Source organism: Saccostrea cucullata, unplaced genomic scaffold, assembly GCF_032062105.1.
Source record: "Saccostrea cucullata isolate Sc308-1 unplaced genomic scaffold, CSIRO_AGI_Scuc_v1 ctg309, whole genome shotgun sequence".
In the NCBI taxonomy this organism is placed as follows: Eukaryota; Metazoa; Mollusca; class Bivalvia; order Ostreida; family Ostreidae; genus Saccostrea; species Saccostrea cuccullata.
This window is the reverse complement of record NW_026932621.1, coordinates 228,864-246,817: the sequence shown is the minus strand read 5'-3', so window position 1 is coordinate 246,817 and position 17,954 is coordinate 228,864. Positions and strand designations below refer to the sequence as shown.

The window sequence follows — 17,954 nt, the reverse complement described above, 5'->3', positions numbered from 1 at the left end:
AACATGGGATGCTGAGTAATTTGCATAACGGGCTTCCCCGTCATGCGAATTATACCACGTTGTTGGCCTGGCATTCCCAACAAACTATAGGCCCGTTATGAAAATTATCCCACGTTTAGCTCTGGCATACCCAAGAAACAAGACAGTGATTTCTTACAGTACAGTACATTTCATAAATTACACGAGGCCTCTCATGTCAATTTCAATATAGTCCCCGCCCATTGGACAACATAAAGACGGACGCACGAGATTTACATGCAAATTAGGCCTCTTTAGCTCATGACCTTTCGCTTGGCGAAATTTACATTCCGGTTGAATTATTTAAGAAATCACCTCCCTAACTTTCAAGGAGTTATCAAAGAGAAAAAAAAAATCGGAAATATTTAAGAAAACTGGGCATCTTAAAAGTTTATAATATAACATATTGGACTGGTACATGTAAATTAGGGAATTATGTTCGCTTAAACTGGCTATAAACTATAAACACAAGCATCTCTTGCAACAATGTTTTAATTTCGAAAGCTTTTACAATATTTAGCAATTCGTCACTCCTGGAATCCACTGACACACACGTGTCCCAAAACGTGAGTGTTTTCTGGAGCAGTATCCATTCTTGAATGTGCAGTCGTGTTCTTTCTCTGTGATAACACATTTGTTTCTGGCAGCGATGTCAGTGTAGGGAGTTGATTGTTGTGGAAGGTTGATCTCGATCTGAAAATATTCAAAGGATCTGGAAAAATGCTCATGTCAACCTTATTTTATTTACCAGCGATAACGGCTTTCCTGGCGAACGTTCTTTAATATCCGCGAATATTTCTCGTCTCCAATCAATTATTCACATATTTTATGTTTTTATAGAATATTGCACCGGTCGCGATAATTAAAAGTCACGTAGGGACTCCAAACAGGCGCGGTTTTTTTTACTAACCACACAAGAGCAGTCGTAATTCCTCATACTGTTTAAAGTGGTTTGGCTCATTTCTTGATAGTCAATGATTTTTATCTTTTTAGCTGCTGATGCTTCATCAATGGAAACTAAATAAAATAGATTATTTAAATAATTAAATGATTTATTTCTACAAAAGTATAAATTTTTTTGTGAAATGCTATTAAAATAAATAAGTCGTAATATTACACAAAAACATTAACTTCACATCTGTGTCCATGCACCTTTAAAGATAAAGATGCATGTCAAACAATGTCTTTTAAAGTTGTTCATATACGCACAAACATTATGTTCTCAAGTACTGAAAATGGACTTGCCAAATAAGATGTATTCCTTGTTGATTCTCAGACTTGTAAATCCACAAGGATGCATGTCTCCTTTACCATACACTGTTATCTCCCTTCCTTTCGAAGCTATTTTTCCCTGTTAAAAGCATGCTTAAAATTTTAAAGACTAAAATTCATTGACCCTATCCCTCTTTTACATGGATATGATTTATTTTTTATCTTAAGACTTTTTTGAATTTTTATTTAAAATTTTAAAGATTTTTATCCTTTAGAATACAACTGAGCAAAGTAGTTCTTGTTTAATCTGAAGATAAAATTCAGTTTCTTTGGATATGTAAGAATAACATATCACATGTATATAGTATATTAATATGAATATTACAGCTTAATGATTTATTTTATTATTAAATCTTAGAAATCTTAACGGTTAAAAAAAATAAATAATTGTCATAAATCATTATTTAAAAAATTATCAAGGTATATATATTTTCTTTATTTTGTCGAACCAGTCTTCTCCTCCTCCCACATCTCCTCTCTTTTAAATAAATCCAATATTTTTGGGGGGAGGGAGGGGGGGGGTTGATATGCCTATTTTTTTTTTTATCAATATTACCGTATAATCCCTATTAACCGCCTCTGTCCCTATAAGCACCCTCTTAGGTCTTTTTCAATTTTCAGGAAATAAGGGTCCCCTGTACAGTGATTGAAATCATCTAAAATCGTATCAGAAGTCTGCCAAAAATTGAAGAAAGTGAATATGAAACTTGTTTAGAATCCAATTTCTCGGTGGAAAATCAATCATTTAGCTTAATTTGGATGGACTATCTTTAATTAAAGTTTTTTCAAAGATGTTTTGAAGTTAAAATATGACATTAAATATTGTAAATGGAATACTAAATTACGTACCCCCCTTTTGCTATTTTCTAAGCGCCCAGGGCGGTGGTAATTTGCTTTAATATCAATATTTTCTCCACGTAATTATTGCAATAAAATACAAAATCAAAGGTATACAAACTAGGGATTCTATTATATAAATTTCAAACTACATAACTAAGTACTATAAACAGAAAGCTATTGCTTCCATCCAGATTTTGTGGAGTTTATGCCATCAAAAATTACCACCAAACAAGCATTTTATTCTAAACAATAATTACTTACACAGTGTTGACCAAACTTACCTTTACATTTGATGTCACTCGAATCTGAAAGTCGGACTGAAAGCCCATAGTGTTTGAACGCTGTACTTTGCCTGTGAATACTGTGCAAAGAAGTTCATTAAAAAAAAAATCAAATGTTATCATCATAAAAAAAAAACAATTATAAATATTAAACAATTTTTATGCAAAATCTTATGGACACATCTGTTTATTTAATGTGTAATAATATTTAATATTAAAAAAAAAAGTATTGTCCCTACCGTAAGCAGCTCTGCAGTAAGTCGTTTGGTCATGGGTTACAAGTGGTGAACATCCAAGAACAATCTTAATTAAACTAAATATAAACAACACAGTGGTGCCTTGCATAATTGTGCTGCTAGTTTTCAGTCTTTATTTGAATGAATTTCAAAGGAGAATGTGTCTTTATATGCATGAGACCACAAAATCGTCCGACTATCGACCAAAATTTCTTTAGTCGGTTATTCGTTAAAAATGTGTTATCAAAGTTATTTTGAATTCAAGGCAATAAACTTATATTTGCCCATTTCATTTATTTTTCAGATCAATATTTTTAATTTATGAAATTAAGGGTCTGGTATAACTGTTCAAAGGAAAATGTGTTTCATCAAAGTTATTTTGAATTTAAGGCAATAAACTTTTATTTGCCCATTTCATTTATTTTTCAGATCAATATATATGGTATAACTGTTCAAAGGAATTATTTGTACGTCGATGCATGCGCGGCAAACATGTCTTCAAATCCACAGTTTTTTTGTTGCGTCAGCTGTGCACAGTAATTGGTGATCGTAGATTCTCAACTTGTATTTTGCAGTGTAACATCAAGCATGATATATCATATACCGAATCAGTTAAAGATATACACAGTCTTCAAGTGAAACCTTTCTATATAGTAAGTTCGCAAAAATGTCCAAAACAGCAGAATGGGAGAGAAAATCAAACATGTTTATTATAATGATTGTTTACCTCTTACTGTTTTAAATGGAGAGGGCAATTGTTTAGTTTTGTAGATTCAAACTAAGATTGACGTGATACAACTATTTAGAAAGAATATAAATTAAACAGCTATTACAAAGTTGTAAATACATAAATATATATTATTATAACAGTAACTTGATCCGAAGGGTCGTATCACGTCGAGTTGACAGGCGCGGATCATCAGATCTAACGAGACGCGAAGCGTCGAGTTTGATCTGATGATCCGCGCCTGTCAACGAGACGTGATACAGCTCTTCGGATCAAGTTACTGTTATAATGATAAATTTATTATATACCCCCTCATAACTAGCAAATTACAGCGAAAGAAAATTTTACAGATCAATTCCATAACATTTATCCATAAAACAAAGCATAACAACAAGGGACTTTTTAACGCGCAAGAAAAATAACGTCATATTTATGCGTACTACGTCATCAGTTTCAGAGAGTGGTGATCAAACTTCCGCCAGAGTTCGTTTGTACATACTACCCATAGTCCTCTGCGTCTCCGCACACAGAGACACTACCATTTAACGCATAACGCATACCAAATCGGGATAATAAACATCCGCGATTACAACGCGGCCGAATAACAGGAAAGAATAAGTGCGAAGTTATCACCCCAATTTTTACGTAATAAAACTAAAAAAAATTCTTAAATATGAATGAAGATTCAAGTTTTATATAGAATATATATTGAATTGACATGTAAAAAATAACAAAAAACAGAAATAAATTATTTTTCAAATATTATTATTTTCTCTACTTTCACTTCAACAACAAAAAATGGATTCAGCCAGATTAACTAGTGCTAAACAGAAGTTAGGGATAACATATGAATTAAAACCAGAACAGATATCAGCACTTCGTGCATTTACAGAATCGAAGGACCTTGTGTGTTTACTACCGACTGGTTTTGGGAAAAGTGTCATTTTTCAGCTTATGCCATTTATTACCGAGGATCCCATGGCAGTTGTCCTTGTTATATCGCCATTGAACGCGATTATGAAGGATCAGGTTAGGAAACTGTGCGAAAGCGGCATTCCAGCTTGTTTCCTAGATATAACGGGAAGAGATGGTTCTACCTACATATTGAAACCTGCATTGGGGACGGGTATTACATTTTTAATCTGTTACTCATTAGGGGCCTAATATTTCTAATATTTCTAATCAGGTCTGGTACAATCACTAGATTTAGCTACATAGTTTGATTTACCTACTTAGCTTTATTTACCTACCTGATGTAGATTTATTTAGCTACCAGATCAATTTATATCTATAAAAAAACATTTTTCTCAGGATGTGCAAAATATCCCAATTTGATGCAATGATCTTTTTCAACTTTGAACTGAAAAGTTGCATTGAAATAGCTAAATAAAGCTACCTGAGGTAGGTAAATAAAGCCACGTAGGTAATTCTACCTACATAGGCTTATAGCTAAATCTAGTGATTGTACTGGGCCTGCTAATGACTAATTAAGGACCTGTATGACAATATTTATCATCACAGTTTATCACCTTATTATTTATCATTGAAACCCACAGCCCTAACCATTACATCTCTATAAAACTATCAAGTATCAATTAAAATAATTAATAAACCATACATGTACATGTGGGAGCCGGTCAAAGAGCCCCCTAATAAAAACGTCCCGGTCAAAGCATCCCCTGATCTTGGTCAAAGTGCCCCTTAATTTTGGTCAAAGCGCCCCCTAACATATTTTTTTTAGAAAAAAATACTGCCCCCAGATATTGGTCAAAGCAACCCCTAATTTTAGTCAAAGCGCTCCTTAACTTTGGTCAAAGCGCCCCCTAACATATTTTTTTAGAAAAAAATACCGCCCCCAAATATTGGTCAAAGCGTCTCGATTTTATAGTCAAAGCGCCCCTTGTCTTTAGTCAAAGCGCCCCCTAACATATTTTTATATAAAAAATACCACCACCAAATATTCGTCTAAGTGTCCTCTGATTTTAGTCAAAGCGTCCCCTGATTTTGGTCAAAGCGCCCCCTAACATAAATTTATATAAGAAATACTTTACTGTCCCCAATTAAATGGTCAGAATGCCTCCTGCTTTTGGTAAAAGTGCCCCCTAACATATTTTGATAAAATGTATGCAAATACCTCACTATAGAACCTAAATAAAGAAATATTTTGAATATTTAAATCACTGTTTAATGAAGTAAGAGAGACTAAGTTTATATTAAGCATATGGTATTTATAACCTTGAAATAAACCTTCAAGTGACAGTTTCTTCAACAATTTAGACCTGACCTTAAGTTCTTAGCTGTGACCTGTCTTCTGTTTCTTTTCACATTTCCAAATAATTCCTCAATTACATAATTCCTAAATTACATGATTTTTTTTGTTGTTGTGGATACATATAGTACTTTACAGATTGTCTTAGTGTAAATGGACAGCACACCTCATGCTTCAAGCATTTGCCAGCATTGAGGAAGTCCAGGTTCAAGTCCTGGGGGGCAGTCTGAAGTGCAACTAACGAAATGAATCATTTGTACTAAATTCAAATGGCCAAGATATATACTAAATATATTTTTCTATTTTTTTTTCTTTGTGATAACTCTTTGTAAGTAAGTGGGTGTAATAAATTATTTAAGATTTTCTTTATAGCAGTTAAACACAAATAATAATGAGCATATTAAGTTCTGTAATCCTGTAGATATTGAGGATGAAAGTGAGGAAAGAGAGGACAGCAGTATTGATGATGAAACTGATGAAGATGTTGGGAAGCTGCTGATGAAAGTTTCTCCAGAAGAAGTGGCAGCTGGAAAATTCCGCCTTATTTATGCCCATCCAGAGGCATTCCTTTCTTCAAGAGAAGGAAGGAAAATTCTACAAAGCCAAGCTTTGCAGGATCACGTGTGTGGTATCTGCATAGATGAAGCACACATGATACAAGAATGGTATGATATACTGTAAACGTATTACATTTGGCTGTGTATTCTTTTTAGCAGCTTTGGCGGAACTCAACAACAGCTAAGTCAAGTAAAATGTCTTGCACTTATACACATAAATAAGAATACGAAGAAATACGCTAAACCAAACCTAGGCTAATTTATATCGAACACGCTTCAAATTCAAAATTTCTGCCAAAAAAGTCCTTACAGTGTATGTGTCTATATTTATCGCGAAAATAAATCAACGTTTATCCCTGGTAAATAAAGTAATTGGTTTACATTTACAGTATATTAAGAGAACAAGAGGCCCATAGGCCAAAAGGCTCACCTGAGTCATTATGATTATCATTGTTTATCAGCATGTTTTTTTCTCCTATATATTCTTACAAAAATTAATTCCATTATAGCCGGCCAATCCCATCCCCATGTGTCATGATGTGACCACATTAATCTGCACTCCTTGAAGATTCTTCTATATCAAAATGAGACTTATCATGACTTTGTTGTTCAGTAGAAGATATTTTCCATATAAATGTTAAAGTTTGATGCCCACTGGCACTGTGGCTCCCCTGGGGGTCATGATTTGAGCAAACTTGAATCTACATATTTATTGGAGTTTCCACTTTTGTAGCAAAGTGGTTTTTGAGAAATTTAAATAATGCCAACAAATTGTCATTTATTCTTAATTATCTCCCTTTGCAAAAGAGCATGGCCATTCTCTTAATTGAGAAATTGAGGCACTATAACTTTGATTCACTTACAATTAAATGGTTTCAGTCTTATTTAAATGAAAGAACCCAAAGTGTTAAAATTGGTGCATGTTCTTCTGATATCTTACCTATCACAGCAGGGGTGCCCCAGGGATCTATTTTAGGTCCACTGCTATTTTTATTGTACATAAATGACCTCCCCCTATGTGTCAATCACTGTAATATTGATATGTTTGCAGATGATGCAACTCTGCATTTATCTGATAACAATGTACATAATATTGAAACATTTTTGAATTATGATTTATGCGAAATTGAAAACTGGTGTTTACAGAACCAAATGATTCTGAACACGAACAAATCAAAATCTATGCTTATGTGTACACAACAAAAAAGGTCAAAATTAGATATTCCAGAACTTAATACAGAAATTTCTGGAGAAAAGCTTGAAAATGTTAATGTTGAAAAACTCTTAGGTGTCTATATAGATCAAAATCTTCATTATAATTATCATGTAGATTCAGTTTGTAAATCCTTAACATACAAGTTATTTACACTCCGTAAAATTAAGAAATTTCTTCCATTAAATACCAGAAAACTTTTTTATAATGCATATATTTTGCCTTCAATAAACTATTGTCTTACAATATGGGGCAATGCATCTAAAACTAGCATTGAAAGAATTCATAAACTTCAGAAACGGGCTGCTAGAATTATTCTTGATGCAGCACCCGACGAACAATCAAAACCATTGTTTGAAAAACTGGGATGGCTAAATGTATTTGAATTAGTCACTCTACATAAGTGTATTTTATTGTACAAAACTTTTTATGGTATGAGCCCCGAATATCTCCAGGACCTTTTTGTTTTTCATAGCAATGATTCCTATTCCTTACGTTCAGAATTAAATTATAATCTTCGTTTACCAAAACATAGAACAATTTTATTTACAAATTCTATTCAATATTCAGGTGTAAATTTATGGAATAACCTACCATTACATATAAAATTATCACCAACCTTACCTATTTTTAGACGAAATGTAGAAAAAATTATAATTAGCCAACGTATGTAAATAAATGTTTGAATATGTCCTTTGTACAAGATGTTTGACTATTACTATTGTTTAAGACAATGTCTCTTGAACAATTAATATTGACTTCTTTATTAATTTTGAATCTATATCTCATTTAGATGTACATTACATTATGCACTAACGAACTCTACATGTTTTATCTTTGATTGTATCATTTTATGTAATATGTTGTTTGAAATTAGAAGGCCCCGGGGAAGAATAGTACCTGGTACTAATCGGGTTACCTTCTCTAAATAAAGCATTATTATTATCATTATTATTATTATTATTATTAGAACAAGCTTGAATCCACTTTACTCAAGGATGCTTTGTGACAAGTTGGGTTAAAATTGTGGTTCTGGAGAAGAAACAAAAATGTGAAATGTTTATGGAAAGACAGATAGACAAAATATGAGTTTACTTGAGCTCTTAGCTTAGGTGAGCAGTGATTGTAACTCCAAAACTTTTCTTCATTTTAAGTGTTCCCCCCTTCAAATAAACTATTTTAAAATTGTAAGGCCTAAAATAAAAATTGTTTGCTTGCAGTTGCCTACCTACCCAATGAAAATGCACCTGATGCAAACTTTTTTTTAGCCATTTAGTAAATTATTTTTTTTTTTTTTTACTTTTTCAGGATATTGAAACTATTTCATTTTCAGTTTTTGACTTTTGTTTTCATCAATCAGTAGTTTAAAACAATAGTGGAACTTATTCATCTTCAGTAGGCCTTTGTAAAGCTCTATTATTTGATATCTAACAAAAATCTGAAGACAATTTAAAAAAAAAAAAGAATGCCTACCTACCTACCCAGTCTAAAAATTATAGGTTGGCAACTGCAAACAAAGATTTTTTTAAGCTTGGCCTATTTGTTATTTGTTTTAAGGGTTTGAAGACTTTCGAAAGGACTTTGCTAGGATACAAGAATTGCTGGGCATTTTCCCTAGAGTACCCGTGTCCCTTTTTACAGCAACAGCATCACAATCGACAAAGGAAAAGCTGGTAAAAAACCTTGGTTTAAGGAATCCCACTTTTATTTCCAAGAATCCAGACAGACCCAACATCAAGTATTACAAATACCAACGACTACCCAGCATGCGACAAGAAGACGACCTTGACAAAATTTTAGGAGATATTGTGACAGGTCTACAAAAGGACAGAAGACATTATCCTCTCACTTTCATTTACACTGATCTGGAGTCAATTAGGTATGGCTATAGATTTTTGGAGAACAAGTTAGGGATTGAGTCTCCTGAGAACAGGTATTATGCACAGTACCATACCCATTATCCAGAGAAAATGAAAAATTTTATCATAGGGGAACTGGGAAAATCTGATCCAATAATTAGAGTAGTTCTGGCAACGGTAGCCCTTGGCATAGGTCTGCATGCACCTGCCGTTCGAAAGGTCATTCATTTTAAATGTCCAACAAGCATCGAAAAATACTTGCAAGAAACTGGTCGTGCGGGGCGAGATGGGTTAGCTGCCGAAGCAGTTTTGTATGTTAATAAAACAGATGTCAGGATCAACAGACCTGGGATGCAACATTCCATGCGTCAATACTGCATAAGTACAGACACCTGTTTGAGTGTGCAGTTGTTAAAGCATCTAGATTTTAAACCAGATGTTGGAAACAAAAAATGCAAATGCTGTGATGTATGTGAAATTTTATGCTGTTGCTCAGACTGTGAATTTTAACATTGTGTCATAGCATTCCCAAGTGAGCACAACTTCATCATTATTTAAGTACATTCCCAGTATTACAGGACCTATTACCAGATCGCACTTCTTGTTACTACAATTGCACTGTAAAAGGATGGTGTGATCTATCCGCCTTGTAAACCTGTTCATGAAAGACCTTGACTTAGTGTCAGATGTAAAAATGAAACATTTGATTTTTATATGATTTTTAATACATGAAAAGAATTCAACTACTGGCGCACATTTGTTATGAAGTTTCAGTTGAAATATATTCTTTTACTACATATTATCTTCAATTAAATACATATAACAAAGAGGCCCACTGGCCACATTTCTCTCCTCAATCACATGGCCCTATTGTGTTTTCACATGTAAAGTTTTGATAACAGCGTGGGCCATTGCCATTCTACCTTTGAGGGTCATTTGAACAAACTTGAATCTACACTAATAAAACACTCTTGACAGTAAAATTCACTTATCATGGCTTTGCTAGCCTTGAGAAAAATTTAAAAGATTTTTCCTATAAACTTGAATCAACAATATTTGAGGATGTTTTCCCATAAATATGACTAATCATTGCTTTTCCAATTTCTTAAGATTCTTCCTATATATTTCTATGCTACACTGATTGCCCTTCATGGCCCCACCTTACCCTGCAGGTCATGACATGAACATGACTTGAATCTACACTATAAATGAAGCTTCTACATGAGTTTCATTTTTTTTTTCTATCTTAGCGGTTCCTGAGAAAAAGATGTTTAAAAGATGCTATTAAAATTCACTAGTTTTAAATTATCTCCCCTTAAAAAGTGTGTAGTCCAAAAGATACCTTATGGCGGTTGAAATCGGCAGAATTATTCTAAAGTGATAAAAATAGGAAAACATTAAGATAATGATTTCAACTAACAATTTTGATAAGAAAAGCTGTGACACTTGAGACTTTAGCTCAAGTGAGCTAAAATACATGAAACATCCAAACATATAACATTATTTTGACATAATACAAACAGCAATCATACACTGCAATCAGACACAATTTACCCCCCCCCCCCAACTCCCTTCTCATCCCCATACCTATTGTTGATTGTTACTGGTTGTAGTATTCAAGGTCAATGTTCTGACATCTTTTCAAGCGCTCAACTATTTTGAAAAGATGGGAGTTAAAATCTGAAGATATAGCTGAGAATGGATTTTTCCTGAAACCACTGTAAAAATTCATCTTGCGGTTATCAATCACACTAAATGGGTCTAATCGACTTAAAAGTTGGACTAGAAGTGTCACGTCTTCCAAATTGTCTTTTGTATTGTGTTTTCCACTCCTTGATACACACCCAATATTGTTCATATAATTTTCTACAGTTTCTGCCACAACAGGAGCTGCTGCAGATGCACGTTCCATGGCTTTTTTTGTTTTGTTAGCTCCTAAACCTTTTATAACATCTTTGAGAACAAGAATGTTATTTTCTTGTTGCATGTCAGCTGGCTTATTTCCTCCTTTCTTTCCATGTGGGTTAACAAAACTACCGAGTCTCACTCTCATAGCTGTGTGCTGTGGTAATAGAACTTCTGTTTTGAGGATATAATCTATGCACTCAACTGCATATTTGGATCGATCTGAATGACTGTAAAAGAAGGGAATCATTCTTTTTAAGTTAATGTTGGTCCTGAAAGGGTCTCCTTCTCGTATGCCATCCTGAAATTCACAAAAATGGATATACCACATCAGTAATTGTAAAGAGTAGTTCTGTATGTCATCTGTGGTTTCATGTGAATTAAATACTCTAAAAACTTCCCCAGATGGCATTTTCACATCAACATAGCCATTTTTGCACAGTTGTTCTCTGGGAATTATCACAGAACTACCACCAAATTCCAACTGCACTGGAGGTAAACATCCTGGGTTATGAAATTCCATGAATATTTCATTCACAATTTCTTGAACAACCTTCCAAAATAGAGGTTCTCTTGTTTTAATGTGTGTGTTTCTGATGTTTTCTGGCAGACTTAAATTTGGAATAACAGGAGCACTCTCTAAGCTGTCCATCGAAAATTTCTTCATACATAGCTGAATCAGTAGGGCCTCACCAACTGTGTGTAGGAAATCACTGTGTGCCTAAAAATATCAAAACCTCTTAAGGAATGAATTTTATAGCTACCCAAGTTATATTTCATGTATATAACTTGTCTTAGGACAGTTTACACTAGCCAATTTTAAAAAAACCCATGTTATACCAGTATCACTTGGGAAGCTTTTAAAATTGGTCCTTATAATTTAATTTTCCATCATCAAATTATGAGACAAAGACAATTTCTCCGATAATATGTTTGGTACAAACGAACTCTGGCGGAAGTTTGTGTGAGGAGACGCAGAGGACTATGGGTAGTATGGAGTGGTGATATGGATTCAGAAAACAGATCCGGAAAATCGGATCACGACGTCACGTGATAGCGTAAATTCAACAGTAAAATAGGGTGATACACATTAGGTATATAATAAATATATTTACATTTGCAAATGTTTTCTATTATATAACACTACTGAAAGGAATGCGTATCTATTTTAAAAGAATGAATTTAATAGCTACCCATTTTATACGGTATAGTTTATAGTTTTGCTAAGTTGGGTTTATTAGAAGTTTTTATACTATCAGGTCATCAGGTCATTATACCCTTAAATCAGGACATTATACCCCTGTCAATGTTCTCTGTCAAATAAAACTTAATAAAAATATTTTATTTTAGCATTTTCTTCATGATTCTTATAATAATGATATTAACAATTTCCATTAAAAATAACATTGTTTATGCACATAAAAACTCTTTATTTCAGTATATATATGTAATCAGGTCAATCAGGGCATTATACTATCAGGGCATTATACCTTTCGGGACAGTTTACGCTTTATAAACCGCGAAGCGAAGCGGTTTATAAATCAAAGTACTGAAAGCACTCATGGGAGTTGAACGTGGTGTTAAATAAAATCTTTGATCGGGAGGTTAAGTGAGTGAACAATATTATTATTTCAAATACAGACAACTGTTTCATATTTTTTGAGATGCAAAAATCTTGAGAAAGACATTCAGAGACATTGAATAGCAAAAAATGCAGGGGTCATATTGTTGCCTGCCTACATTAGTCTTTTTTATACCCCCTGCTTGAAAAGCTGGAGGGTATTTATTAATCTGGATTTCCTTCTATCTGTTTGTTACGCTTTAGGTATACCCATTTCTTATCCGCAACTCCTCTTACACCACTGAACGAAATTTTCATAGAATCTTTATTACATTTTGCTGTTTTGCATCTTCTATTACTTTTCAATCCTACACATATTTTGGGTTTCCCATTGCAAAAACATGGACACTGCCATTATATTTATATTAGAGGCGGTTGATCATTTATATAATTCACTGCTCACAGTCTTCAAATTTGTAAGATATTTTTCCTTGGCACCTTTACCCATGTGTTATGAAAATTTCAGTTTCGCAGGAATAATATCAATGTTGATAAAATGTGGATTTTAACACACCATCCTATTAAGAACTTACAGGTTTGTTATATAAAACTTCTCTGTGAATATAAATGTATTTCAATTACACGAACATTATACATGGAGTACGTCAGAACTTAATCTTTTTTAATATTGTGAAGAAAAAAACAATACATGTACCAAGTTTAACACAAATATTTAATGACCAAACATAAAAACAGTGGTATCTGTGAGAGTTTGTGTGCGTACGAGTTATCTGGTATGTAAATGAGGTTTTCCTTTTATTAAAAAAAAAAAACAACTTCATTTTGTTGTTTTTACGAAATGATTTTACGAAAACATCAATGTCCGTTTTTGGTTTTAACATTTATAACAGAGTACTAGATTTACCGCTTTCGGCAGGTGATACTGCTGATTTAGTAATAAATACGCATGTTTCCTAAAGTTTTTATGCATTAATGAATTCATTTCAACCAAGAAAATGTTCATGAAAAGTTTGAATAAATTCTGTGCACCGGTAAAAAAAAATTGCTAAAAATCCGGGACCGTCGGGCGTCCGGACGACTAGCTTTACCGCTTGCCGTTAGTATGTAGAGTTGTCGATCGAATCTTTTTCCATTCGGAGTTCCTCGGATGACTCGTACCTCGCACGACGCCACACAAAAAAATGAGTTCCATTACGAAAATTTTTTGAGGTTCTTTATAATTTAGTTTTACTTTGAACGAAATCTAATATTCAAAATAAGATTTCTTTGTCAATACTACATTTACTTACATTTCAAATTATGAAAATTAAAAATTCAGGAGAAAATGACATGAACTATTTGCGGCGGATGTTTATACATGTTTTCTGTTGAACATCATCGGAGTAAATCAGCCGACACAGTAGCCTCGCTTTCGGCTCTATATAATCAACACAAATTACTGCGCATGTTAAATACGTGATGACCATGGGAGATTGAACATAGTTCAACTCCCAAAAAGCGTAAACTGTTCCAACCCAGTTTATACCGTATAAAATGGGTAGCTATTAAATTCATTGCATATAATTTAATTTTCATTCATTTGATGTAAGAAAAAAATTATGATTGTTCTAACAAAATGACTTCAATTTGTACAAAATTTGAACGTAACGTCAGGCGGATTGATACGTTTTTGACGAATGTCATTGTGACGTAGGCAACCCATTTTATACAATATAAAATAATTTTTTATCCAATCAAATACAGCTTTACAATCAGAATTAAATTATAACTGTATAAATACAGGTATGGGGTCAAGAGGTCATAGATGTGCGTATGGATAATCGTTTGACGTAATTTCTCAGTGACGTCATAAAGGGTCGACGCGCGTTCAGTAGATCACATACTTGCCGTTGAGTTTGAAAAATAATGCATTCTCACACGCTAAAAGTCACAATCAGGCAAACATAAAGTATGAATAAGTCACAAATGTAAATATAAGTAATAAGGTATCAATTTCATGAATTTTACACATCTATCGGGCTATAAATACGGGTTGGTACGAGATTAAATTCATCATAAAGCCCTTTATGGAATTTAATCTCGTGACTAACCCGTATTTCTATCCCGATAGATGTTTGAAAATGATACCTTATTTCTTAAGTAAATCGGGGTCAGTTATGAGAGTACTTAAACAGTGTTTTCTTTTTCTGATACATGTATACATATTTATTTCATACAATCATTGATTGTTTGCACAAATTTCATAATTTAGATTTACCCAAAGCTCTCGGGTTCTCGCTCTCTCTTTGTTTTTATGAGACACACTTTAATTGTTTACCTGTCAAAGGTCATTGACGGACACGTAGAAATTGGCTTTAATTATGGGGTACATGTACTACCGCTATGTATAAAAAGGACAAAATACGAGAGTTTGATATCTAGCTGCATTTAGATAAAATGTGCAGCCAATATACATGTATTAATTCTGAAATTAATTAAATTGTACGTCGATGCATGCGCGGCAAACATGACTTCAAAATCCACAGTTTTTTGTTGCGTCAGCTGCAGTAATTGGTGATAGTATATTCCCAACTTGTATTTTGCAGTGTAACATCAAACATGATGTATCATAAACCGAATCAGTCAAGCATATACACAGTCTTCAAGTGAAACTTTTCTATAGTAAGTTCGCAAAAATGTCAAAAAAAAAGCAGAATGGGAGAGAAAATCAAACATGTTTATTATAATGATTGTTTACCTCTTACTGTTTTAAATGGAGAGGGCAATTGTTTAGTTTTGTAGATTCAAACTAAGATCTGACGTGATACAACTATTTAGAAAGAATATTAATTTGTAACAGGAAAGGAGAAAATGTATGGCTGGACCGGGAATCGAAGCCGGGACCCCTGCATCTCTAGTCAGGTGCTTTACCTACTGAGCTATCCAGGCCGATATCCACGGCCCTAACCATTACATTCCTCCCTCCTAAATGGTCTTCGCCCTCGAAGACACAACCCAAGTTCTTATTGCCCCTGACAGGACTTTCACCTGCAATTCCAGGGGTGGTCAACGGCACCAAATCTGTAACAGGAAAGGAGAAAATGTATGGCTGGACCGGGAATCGAACCTGAGACCCCTGTATCTCTAGTCAGGTGCTCTACCTACTGAGCTATCCAGGCCGATATCCACGGCCCAAACCATTACATTCCTCCCTCCTAAATGGTTTTCGCCCTCGAAGACACAAACCAAGTTCTTATTGCCCCTGGCAGGACTTTCACCTGCAATTCCAGGGGTGGTCAACGGCACCAAATCTGTAACAGGAAAGGAGAAAATGTATGGCTGGACCGGGAATCGAACCCGGGACCCCTGCATCTCTAGTCAGGTGTTCTACCAACTGAGCTATCCAGGCCGATATCCACGGCCCAAACCATTACATTCCTCCCTCCTAAATGGTTTTCGCATTCGAAGACACAACCCAAGTTCTTATTATCAATTTTCAAACATCTATCGGGCTATAAATACGGGTTGGTACGAGATAAAATTCATCATAAAGTCCTTTGGGCTTTATGGAATTTAATCTCGTGACCAACCCGTATTTCTATCCCGATAGATGTTTGAAAATGATACCTTATTTCTTAAGTAAATCGGGGTCAGTTATGGGAGTAATTAAACCGTGTTTTCTTTTTATGATACATGTATACATATTTATTTCATAAAATCATTGATTGTTTGCACAAATTTCATAATTTAAATTTACCCTAAGCTCTCGGGCTCTCGCTCTCTCTTTGTTTTTATAAGAGACACACTTTTATTAATTGTTTACCTGTCAAAGGTCATTGACGGACACGTAGAAATTGGCTTTAATTATGGGGTACATGTACTACCGCTATGTATTATCAAAAGCCTGAAAGGCTTCAATGGCGTCGAACAAGAAAAACAATTTCAAAAGATCTGCAAATAGGTCAAGTGAGTGACTTCAGTAACATAATAATAAAATTAAAAAAAATAGTCTTAACACAAATACAGTATAGGGCCTGATAGCCTTGTGTCCTGGTCCGAATGAGTCAGGGTTCGAATTGACCAGACATCGTCAGAAATGTCCATCCTGAAAATCAATCTAATTTCTTTTCAGTCAATCGAAGACATATGAAGGGTTTCATAAATTATTTTAATTAATTGCCATTGTCAGAGTGTTGTTCTGTTGTATAGTGATTGCATCTTAACTACAACCATGACTCTAATTACCGTCTTCCTTGAAAGACGGTATTGTATAGTTGAAGTTTTTTACAGTCTTCGGACTATGCACTTCCTCTCTTCTGCGATTGGTAGAAATTGCATGATGAGAAAATTTTCAATTATTTCATTGGTTGAAATGCTGTTCAGGGCAAGGGAGATAACTTTCTGATGATCTATTTTTCGTACGACTTAACAATTTTGCAAGATTTCCAATTTTAAAAAAATGACAAAACGAACAACAAAATTAGCAGTAATTATTTCTTAATAACAGGTCTCTTTAATTTCATTATAAATAAAATTTGATAGTTATTGCTTGCAGGCTTTACAATTTGTTATTATTCTTTTCCCCTTTCTTGTTTGAAGAGTAAATGGGAATCAGCCGAGGTTTGCTGAAAGCTCTCGGCCAGTCAAAGTTGACGGAGATGACCGAGCGACAACCATGGTAGGGCTAATGCACATAAAAAGCTAATTTAGAAATACAAAATCAAGAAATTCAAAAGAATTATACGGCCTGTTAAGTATAGATCTGTTTACTGTTTAAAATTGTTGCTAAAGACGGCAAGCTTTTTTGAAAAGCTCTACTTGTGTTACAAGTACGATCGACTTACGATCATAAGGCGCGGTAAACAAATGGAGGAAATGGATAAATACGGTAATGCTGGCATTACTGGTCAATATCGTAGGTTGTTCGGCTAAAATTGGATTGAAGATCGTAAAAGTAAAGCTAAGATAAAGAAATTCAATTCTTTATAGTCTTGCTATATTCGTGTTTATTTTGTAATTATTTTACCGTATTTAAGATTGTTTGTATTACAGTAATCGGTCCCAAAATGTGATTCATATCATTCGACGCACCCTCTCAGTAGAAATTCCTCCGCAACAACCATAACGTTTTTCTTGCGTATAAATTACAAATAATATCGTTGTTTTGTAGTAGTATTAATTGAAGATACAATTGATTTAATTTTATATTCAAGCTA

At 34.0% G+C, this 17,954-nt stretch overlaps 3 protein-coding genes across 3 annotated transcripts; 1 reads left to right on the top strand and 2 right to left on the bottom strand.

Annotated features, from left to right (window-relative positions):
* Positions 1–492: 492 nt before the first annotated feature.
* On the bottom strand, positions 493–2,790 carry LOC134235626 (uncharacterized). Its single transcript, XM_062717758.1, has 5 exons — positions 2,651–2,790; positions 2,412–2,491; positions 1,264–1,369; positions 929–1,035; positions 493–711 (listed from the first exon to the last, which is right to left on the bottom strand). The coding sequence occupies exons 1-5, from the start codon at positions 2,754–2,756 to the stop codon at positions 535–537; spliced, it is 576 nt and encodes a 191-aa protein (XP_062573742.1). The 5' UTR covers positions 2,757–2,790; the 3' UTR covers positions 493–534.
* Positions 2,791–4,172: 1,382 nt separating this feature from the next.
* LOC134235606 (uncharacterized) lies at positions 4,173–9,795 on the top strand. The gene is made up of 4 exons (XM_062717742.1): positions 4,173–4,500; positions 6,065–6,271; positions 8,971–9,449; positions 9,769–9,795. Exons 1-4 carry the CDS (start codon positions 4,173–4,175, stop codon positions 9,793–9,795), a joined length of 1,041 nt encoding a protein of 346 aa, XP_062573726.1.
* A 150-nt stretch (positions 9,796–9,945) lies between these two features.
* On the bottom strand, positions 9,946–17,639 carry LOC134235605 (uncharacterized). Its single transcript, XM_062717741.1, has 2 exons — positions 17,583–17,639; positions 9,946–11,898 (listed from the first exon to the last, which is right to left on the bottom strand). Exons 1-2 carry the CDS (start codon positions 17,637–17,639, stop codon positions 10,873–10,875), a joined length of 1,083 nt encoding a protein of 360 aa, XP_062573725.1. The 3' UTR covers positions 9,946–10,872.
* Between the last annotated feature and the right edge of the window lie 315 nt (positions 17,640–17,954).